Raw genomic sequence first — 9034 nt, forward strand, 5'->3', positions numbered from 1 at the left:
CCAAGCCACAGGTCCTGGTATGCCTGGAGGGAGCTCACTGTCCTGTCATTGTCCCCTCCCACCCATAGCAGAGTGTGATCCCTGGTCAGAGAAAGGGTTCTAAGTGAGCCGTAGGAAGTCAAAGGAGTGATCAACAAAGGCTAGGGGCTGGGAAGGCTTCCTGGGGAAGGAAGAATAGGATCCAAACAGGACTGAAGGAGAGGAGAAGGCATAACTGCCCATGGGAGGGACCTAAGCAGAGGCCCAGAAAGAAAAAGTTGAGCCTGTTGCGGCATAAAAAAGATGAGATGTGGAGAAAACAGCGTCCAATGTGCAGGAAGCCTTCAGGGGCTGGAGCCTGGCCCCACAGGAGGGAGGTCATTCACATGCTCTGTGAGGAGATAGCCAAGGCCGATCTAGGGAGGGAGAGTTATCTGAGATTGGGCCAGAAGCCTCGGCTCTGTCCCCATCACTGTGTCTCTTTCAGATTTCTGTCGATGATGTGCTTCTGAGTGCTCTGCTGAGGAACAATGGGAAGTCTGCCCAGCAGAAGAAAATCCCTGCCAAGCCCAAGCTTGAGTCCCTCTGTCCAAGGCCAGGGACCTGTGACCACAGAAGCAGGTAAGCCTCAGGGCCTGTGACAGCCAGGCCCTTCCCACACAGTACTAGACTTCACTGCCTCTGTGGGCCTTCCTAGCCAGCAGCTCCAACACAGCATAAGCACCACTGAGGTCCTGCTGCATACCAGGCCCTGCCTACTGAGCCATACAGCAGGGTCCCTGCTCCTATAGAGCCCACCTTAGCAGTAATAGTAAACAATGGGGTAAATGAGAAAATAGGAGAAAGCAATAGGCGCTGACCAGAATATTAAACCAGGAGGCATGATAGACCCCCAGGCATTTCCCAAGGCTTCCCTCCTTCTCAACAAGTTGTTTATCCAAACACTGAGCTGACCAGCCCCACCTCTGCAGCCCCCTAGAGCTGCACTGTCCATTGCAGTAGCCACCAGCCACACGCAACTGCTTAAATTTAAAATTTTAGGCCGGGGTCAGTCACGGTGGTTCATGCCTGTAATCCCGCACTTTGAGAGGCCAAGGCAGGCAGATCACCTGAGGTCAGGAGTTCAAGACCAGCCTGGCCAACATGGTAAAACCCTGTCTCTACTAAAAATACAAAAATTAGCCGGTCATGGTGGCAGGCACCTGTAATCCCAGCTACTTAGGAGGCTGATTCAAGAGAATCACTTGAACCCGGGAGGCAGAGGTTGCAGTGAGTCGAGATCATGCCACTGCACTCCAGCCTGGGCAACAGAGTGAGAATCTGTCTCACCAAAAAAAAAAAAAAAAAAAAAAAGTCTTAAATCACCCCAGCCACATTTATTTTAGGTAAGTGCTTGATAGCACATGTAGCGAGCGACCACCTTAGACAGCACAGAACTACAGAACATTTCTATTACTGTAGAAAGTTCTGCTATACTGTTCTAGTGGACTTGACAGGTACTGTGAAATTACCTGAAGTGACATTAGGGCTGTCTTTTTTATTTTTGTGCTATTTTTTTTTTTTTAAATGCATGATCTTGCTCTGTCACCCAGGCTGGAGTGCAGTGGTGTGATCATGGCTTACTGCATCTTGAACCTCTCAGGCCCAAGCGATCCTCCTACCTCAGCCTCCCAAGTAGCTGGGACTACGGGCACATGCCACCATGCCTGGCTCCATTTTAAATGTTTTTGTAGAGATGGAGTCTCCCTATGTTGCCCAGGCTGGTCTTGAACTCTTGGGGTCAAGTGAGGCTCCTGCCTTGGCCTCCCAAAGTGCTGAGATTTCAGGCATGAGCCACCATGCCTGGCCCTTGCCAGGACTGTCTTAATGGTAGAAAAATAGCATAGACAATGCATATGCTGAGTCTATAACCATGATTTTCTAATATAGTCTTGACTAAAACTCTCAGTTTCTAGGACAGTTGAACAATAAAAATATCCTAGCAATTCTGGTATTTTGATGTTGGAACTATGGCCCCAGGTCTATTTCTTGTTCCCCCAAACAGGCCACAAATCCTTTCTCAAGTCACACCTTCATTGGGATTTCAATAAGGTATTAGGGTTCTCCAGAGAAATAGAACCAATAGGTGGTGTGTGGGGGGATGTGTGTGTGTGTGTGTGTGTGTGTGTGTGTAGAGATTTTGTTTTGAGGAGCTGGCTCACATGATTGTGGAGGCTATAAGTCTGAAATCGGCAAGGCAGACTGGAGACCCAGGGAAGAGCTGATGCTGTGGTCCTGAGTCCGACCACAGTCTGGAGGCAGAATTCCCTTTTCCTCAAAGGACGTCAGTCTTATTCTTTTATGACCTTCAGCTGATTGCATGAGGCCCACTCACATTATGGAGGGTCATCTGCATTACTCAGTCTACTGACTTAAATTCAATCTCGACTGAGCGCAGTGGCTCACGCCTGTAATCCCAGCACTTTGAGAGGCCGAGGTGGGTGGATCACCTGAGGTTGGGAGTTTGAGACCAGCCTGACCAACATGGTGAAACCCCATCTCTACTAAAAATACAAAATTAGCCAAGCATGGTGGCGCACACCTGTAATCCCAGCTACTTGGGAGGCTGAGGGAGGAGAATCACTTGAACCTGGGAGGCAGAGGTTGCAGTGAGCCAAGATCGTACCACTGCACCTGCACTCCAGCCTGGGCAACAAGAGCGAAACTTCGTCTCAAAAAAATAAATAAATTCAATCTCATTCACAGCAACATCTAGACTGGTATTTGACCACATATCTGGGTTGTGTGGCCTAGCCACAATGACACATAAAATCAACTAGCACAGATAACAAGATCACACTACTTCACGATGTATTTCCTCGCTCCCCTGGACAGAGCCTAGGGACATGCGCCTTATATGGCTTTTGTGCAAGTTTTGCTACTGGGACTTTAGTTAAATCACCTAAATTGGCTAGGGGTGGTGGCTCATGCCTGTAAATCCCAGCACTTTGGGAGGCTGAGGCAGGTGGATCACCTGAGCTCGGGAATTTGAGACCAGCTCGACCAATATGGTAAAACCCTGTCTCTACTAAAAATACAAAAGTTAGCCAGGCATGGTGGCATGTACCTGTAGTCCCAGCTACTCTGGAGGCTGAGACAGGAGAATTTCTTAAACCTGGGAGGCGGAGGTTGCAGTGAGCCGAGATCGCACCACTGCACTCCAACCTGGGGGACAGAGCAAGACTCTGTCTCAAAAACAAGGCAAAACAAAACAAAACAATACATCACCTAAATTCCCCATCTCAAGTTTTTCATTTGTAATGTAGAACTCTCCTCAACCATGTGATAATTAAAGATGTGAAAATCTTAGCACACTGTTTTATGGAGCTGACTAAAAAAAGCAAACTTCAGGCCAGGTGTGGTGGCTCATGCCTGTAATCCCAGCACTTTGAGAGGCCAAGGAGGGCAGATCATGAGGTCAGGAATTCGAGACCAACCTGGCCAACATAGTGAAACTCCATCTCTACTAAAAATACAAAAAGTTAGCTATGCGTGGTGGTGGGTACCTGTAATCCCAGCTACTTGGGAGGCTGAGGCAGGAGAATCGCTTGAACCCAGGAGGTGGAGGTTGCAGTGAGCCAAGATCATGCCATTGCAGTCCAGCCCGGGTGACAGTGTGAGACTCTGTCTCAAAAAAAAAAAAAAAGAGGCTGAGGCAGGCAGACCTGAGGTCAAGAGTTTGAGACCAGCCTGGACAACATGGAGAAACCTGTCTCTACTAAAAGTACAAAAAAAATTAGCCAGGCATGGTGGTATGTGCCTGTAATCCCAGCTACTCAGGAGGCTGAGGGAGGAGAATCGCTTGAACCTGGGAAGTCAAGATTGCAGTGAGCCTAGATCATGCCACTGCACTCCAGCCTCGGCGACAGAGTGGGACTATCTCAAAAGAAAAAAAGCAAACTTCACAGACTATGAGCCTACATTGAAGAAATAACATCACTGTGCCTACAAATATGTAGCAAAGTTTACAGCTGGACATTTCAAACAAGAGTACTGGGTTCAAAACGATTAAAACCTTAGAGGTAGGCTGGGCACAGTGGTTCAATTCTGTAATCCCAGCACTCTGGGAGGCTGAGGCAGGCAGATCACGAGGTCAGGAGTTCGAGACCAGCCTGACTAACATGGTGAACCCTCATCTCTACTAAAAATACAAAAAGTAGCCAAGTGTGGTGGTGGGTGCCTGTAATCCCAGCTACTCAGGAGGCTGAGGTAGGAGAATCGCTTGAACCTGGAAGGCGGAGGTTGCAGTGAACCAAGATTGCAAAGCAAGACTCCGTCTCAAAAAAAAAAACCAAACAAACAAAAAAAAAACATGCCTTAGAGGTAGATCTTGACTAATAGAACAAGGGTCACCTCACTCCTATTTCAGTTACAGAAAATGCTGACAAGCAAACACTGATGAGCCAAGACAATTCCGAGCAGATTTGCTTACCTCAAAGAAAAATTATTTAGAATTGTGAGTAAATTCTGCCAACCAAGCTATTAATCTGTCACTGCAGTAAAACAGATTGAAGCACATTTTCTTTTCTTTTTTTTTTTTTGGAGACAGAACCTTGCTCTGTCGCCCACGCTGGAGTGCAGTGGCGCAATGTCGGCTCACCGCAACCTCCGCCTCTCCTGTCTCAGCCTCCTGAGTAGCTGGGATTACAGGTGCCCGCCACTACACCCGGCTAATTTTTGTATTTTTATTAGAGACGGGGTTTCTCCATGTGGGCCAGGCTGGTCTGGAACTTCTGACCTCAGGCTATCTGCCCGCCTCGGCCTCCCAAAGTGCTGGAATTACAGGTGTGAGTCACCGCGGCCGGTCAGTCTTGCAACCTTTTTTTTTTTTTTTTTTCTTTTTGAGATGGAGTTTAGCTCTTGTTGCCCAGGCTGGAGTGCAATGGTGTGATCTTGGCTCACTGCAACCTCTGTCTCCCAGGTTCAAGTGATTCTCCTGCCTCAGCCTCTCAAGTAGCTGGGATTACAGGCATGCGCCACCACACTGGGCTAATTTTGTATTTTTAGTAGAGATGAGCTTTTACCATGTTGGTCATGCTGGGCTCAAACTCCCAACCTCAGGTGATCCACGTGCCTCGGCCTCCCAAAGTGCTGAGATTGCAGGCGTGAGCCCCTGCGCCCGGCCTCTTGCAACCACTTTAAATCTACCACATGCCAGGCCTTGTGACAGGACCTGGGGACACAGAAGTAGACAAGACAGGCACAGTCCATGCCTTCAGGGACAGTTGAGCCCCAGGGACAGGTGCTAAACCAATCACCAACTAGAACTTAGATTTTGGTGGCAGTATGTTTTAAGGGATTCTGACCAAGAGTGTGTGCAGAAGTGGCTGGTCAGGGAAGGCTTCCTGGAAGAAGGGACGTTTCGGTTGGGAAATGGATGAAGGTAAGTCAGCCAGGCAGAGTGAGGCCATTCAGGGGGACAGTGTAGTGTATGCAGCTGGTTGGCTGCCCCCAGGGGTGCAAGGCCAGGGCTTCCAGGAGGGAAAGGGGCCCTCCCAGGCCACATTTTCCCATTCTCATCAGAGAGCACCTGTCACAAGATGTGCATCATTTGTCCAAGCATCAGACATTTCCCTGCACCGTGGAATGGCCAGGCCTTATGTTGCAAAGACCTCAGAGGAGAGACCCCTGGGGAGCTCTCCAGGCTGGGTTCACGGCAGGGGTCGCCACATGTGTCTGGGAGGATGTGGAGGAACTAGTCCATTTCCAGAATCAGCCTCACTCTTCCCATGCCCACCTGGAGCACAGGCCCTTCAGCCCACACGGCTCCCCCACCCAACCCCCACATCCTTGTCTGCTCGTTTGCGTCTCCTGCCCCTCTTCCTGGGGTCCCAGCTCCATCTTAGAGGACCAGAGTCCTCTAAGACCTTGCTTCCTACAGGGCATCTAGGATGCAGATGGACCCTTCTTGCTGACCCTGGCTGCTTCTCATACTTAATGCGTTTATGTGCTACAAGTGTCTCAGGAATCCTTACAGAGAAAGGACAGAGGGAAGAAGGGAGGGACGCTAGGGTGCAGTGAGGTGGCCTTCAGCAGCTGCTGAAAGCTGGATTTTCAGGCTACAAGGCTCGGCAGTCACAGGGAGTCTGGCTGGCCTGAGCAGGCTGCCCTCTGGGGTGGGTGAGGGCATGCGTCCTGTGCTGAGGGTGCCCTTGCCGCCTGAGGCCCAGCCTTGAAATTGGGCCTTATGGTTACCACATCCTGAGCCTCATGGCCATCATGTCCTGGGCAACATAGCGAGACCTCATCTCTACTAAACAATGGTTTTAAATTAGCTGGGTGTAGTGGTGCACACCTGTAGTCCCAGCCACTCAAGAGGCTGAGGCTGGAGGATTTGCGCCCAGGAGGTCAAGGCTGCATTGAGCCTAATTTTTAGAGATCAGATCTTGCCCTGTCGCTCAGGCTACGTGCGGTGCTGATGGAGCACGACCCAATTGCAAATTTTTTTCTTTCTTTCTTTCCGTCTGGGCACTGTCAGGGCCCTGCAAAGCTCTGCTGGCAAAGCTTGATTCCAGGGTGGCCCTCTTAGGAAGTGGATGGGACTCCATCAGGGTGCTTGTGGAGGGCTGATGCTGGGAGCCAGACCCAGACTCCACTAGACGTCACGCATGGAGCAGGGCTAGCTAAGTGGGTGACCATTTCTGTCCCTCCATCTAGAGAGAAGCAAGGCCACAGCCGTGGCCCTGGGCAGTTTCCCAGCAGGTGGCCCAGCCGAGCTGTCGCTGAGACTCGGGGAGCCATTGACCATCGTCTCTGAGTAAGTCCATGGGCCCTGGGTACCTGAATATGCACTAATAGAGCCAGGCATGGTGGTGCCTGCCTGTAGTCCCAGGTGTCACTAATAGAGCCAAGCATGGTGGTGTGTGCCTCTAGTCCCAGCTGTTACTAATAGAGCCAGGCATGGCGGTGCATGCCTGTAGTCCCAGGTGTCACTAATAGAGCCAGGCATGGTGGTGTGTGCCTGTAGTACCAGCTGTCTAGAAGGCTTAGGTGGGAGAATCGCTTGAACTCGGGAGTTCAAGACTGCAGTGAGCTATGATCAAGCCAGTGCACTTCAGCTTGGGTGACAGCAAGACTCTGTCTTTAAAAATAAATGAATGGGCCACGCGTGCTAGCTCACACCTGTAATCCCAGCACTTTGGGAGGCCGAGGTAGGCAGATCACCTGAGGTCAGGAGTTTGAGACCAGCCTGGCCAACATGGTGAAACCCTGTCTCTACTAAAAATACACAAATTAGCCAGGTTTGGTGGCAGGTGCCTGTAATCCCAGCTACTCGGGAGGCCAAGGCAGGCGAATCGCTTGAACCTGGGAGGCGGAGGTTGCAGTGAGCTGAGATCATGCCACTGCACTCCAGCCTGGGCGACAAGAGCAAAACTCTGTCTCAAAAAAATAAAAATAGATGAAGGAAGGAAGGAATAGAGATGCTGTCCTGGGAGAAGGGGCCCTTCCCCAGGCAGAAAAGCATGAGCCTTTGCTGAAGTGCTCACAGAAACCCTGTGGTGGGATTTCAGGTGCTGGACACCCCCACAGGGAGAGGCAGTGGGTGGGCAGTGCCCTGTAGCAGGGAGCCTGAAGTCGTGCCATCTACCACTGGCCCCAGCCCTGACTCAGGAGCCACCTGGACAGGCTAATGCAGGGAAGCCTGGGAAACAGGTGGGACAGGTGGCTGCAGGACCCAGCCTGAGAGGCTCCTTGCCAACCCTGAATGTGCAGTTCTTGGGGCCTTGGCTCATCTGAAAAAGGTACCCCGACTCTTTTCTCTCTCCAGGGATGGAGACTGGTGGACGGTGCTGTCTGAAGTCTCAGGCAGAGAATACAACATCCCCAGCGTCCACGTGGCCAAAGTCTCCCATGGGTGAGTTCCCACCCCAGGCCCGCCTTGCGGAGCTTCCTGCTTTCTCTTCCCACAAGAGCTCCCCTTTATGCGCGGCTCTGCGCTGAGCAAAGCTGAGGATGGAGGAGAATTGAACCGAGGCCCTGCCCTCAAGAGGGGCAGACAGCTCATCCTAGCACAGGTTGGCCTGTGAGACGTGGGAGCCAGGGGAGGGGCTTGGGAAGGCCCATAGAGGAGGTGTGGAGCTCTGGGCTTTGGAGGTTGCCAGGATCTCATGGTGGAAAATGCTGAAAAGTCCAAATAGGAGATGGGAGCATGCCCTGTGAGCGCCTGGCACAGTGGTGCGCACCTGTGGTCCCAGCTACTAGGGAGGCTAAGGTGGGATGATCGCCCGAGCCTGGAAGGTCAAGGCTGCAGTGAGCCGTGATTGTGCCACTGCACTCCAGTCTAGGCCACACAGCAGGAGCCTGTCTCAATTAAAAAAGAAAAAATCAGAGGGGCATCTCTTGGGAAGGTGGGGCTTAGAAAGGTGAGTAGATAGAATCAGGGTGCTGGGGGCACTGAGCAGGGATAGCAGAGAGGCTGGGACCAACCCAGGTTACTTGGGAATGAGGTCTCCAGGCAGAGAAAGCTGAGGCTGTCCCCATGAGTTTGTCCTGCCAGGGCCCTGGAGCCAGGACTAGGAGGACAAAGATGGCGTGGGCCTCCGAGGCCCTGAGCCCAGCTCTTTGTGGAACAGGTAGAACTTTGAGGCCCAGAGAGGGAGGGCCTTGTGAGGGTCACTCAGAGGCGGTGGTAAAATCTTGGCTTCCCTCTTCCTCCAGGCTGACCCTGTCCCTTGTCCCTCTCTCTCACTCCTCCAGGTGGCTGTATGAGGGCCTAAGCAGGGAGAAAGCTGAGGAACTGCTGTTGTTACCTGGGAACCCTGGAGGGGCCTTCCTCATCCGGGAGAGCCAGACGAGGAGAGGTGGGTAAGCTCAGCGCCAGCCCAGGCCCTCCCTGCGTGGAGATCTCAGAAAGGAGCCCTGGCCAGGCGCCGTGGCTCAAGCCTGTAATCCCAGCACTTTGGGAGGCCGAGGTGGGCGTATCACGAGGTCAGGAGATTGAGACCATCCTGGCTAACACGGTGAAACCCCGTCTCTACTAAAAAATACAAAAAACTAGCTGGGCGAGGTGGTGGGC

General features: G+C 51.8%; 1 protein-coding gene across 1 annotated transcript in view; it reads left to right on the forward strand.

The window, feature by feature from the left end:
* Positions 1 to 9034, forward strand: part of SLA2 (Src-like-adaptor 2) — a 42573-nt gene that overhangs the window by 4771 nt on the left and 28768 nt on the right. Inside the window, exons 2-5 of the mRNA XM_011972348.1 lie at positions 467 to 600; positions 6676 to 6775; positions 7787 to 7873; positions 8716 to 8819. Coding sequence (XP_011827738.1) covers positions 510 to 600; positions 6676 to 6775; positions 7787 to 7873; positions 8716 to 8819 — 382 coding nt within the window. The 5' untranslated portion in view covers positions 467 to 509. The remainder of the gene's footprint in view (positions 1 to 466; positions 601 to 6675; positions 6776 to 7786; positions 7874 to 8715; positions 8820 to 9034) is intronic.

The sequence above is a fragment of the Mandrillus leucophaeus genome, unplaced genomic scaffold, assembly GCF_000951045.1.
Source record: "Mandrillus leucophaeus isolate KB7577 unplaced genomic scaffold, Mleu.le_1.0 Scaffold129, whole genome shotgun sequence".
Classification (NCBI taxonomy): Eukaryota; Metazoa; Chordata; class Mammalia; order Primates; family Cercopithecidae; genus Mandrillus; species Mandrillus leucophaeus.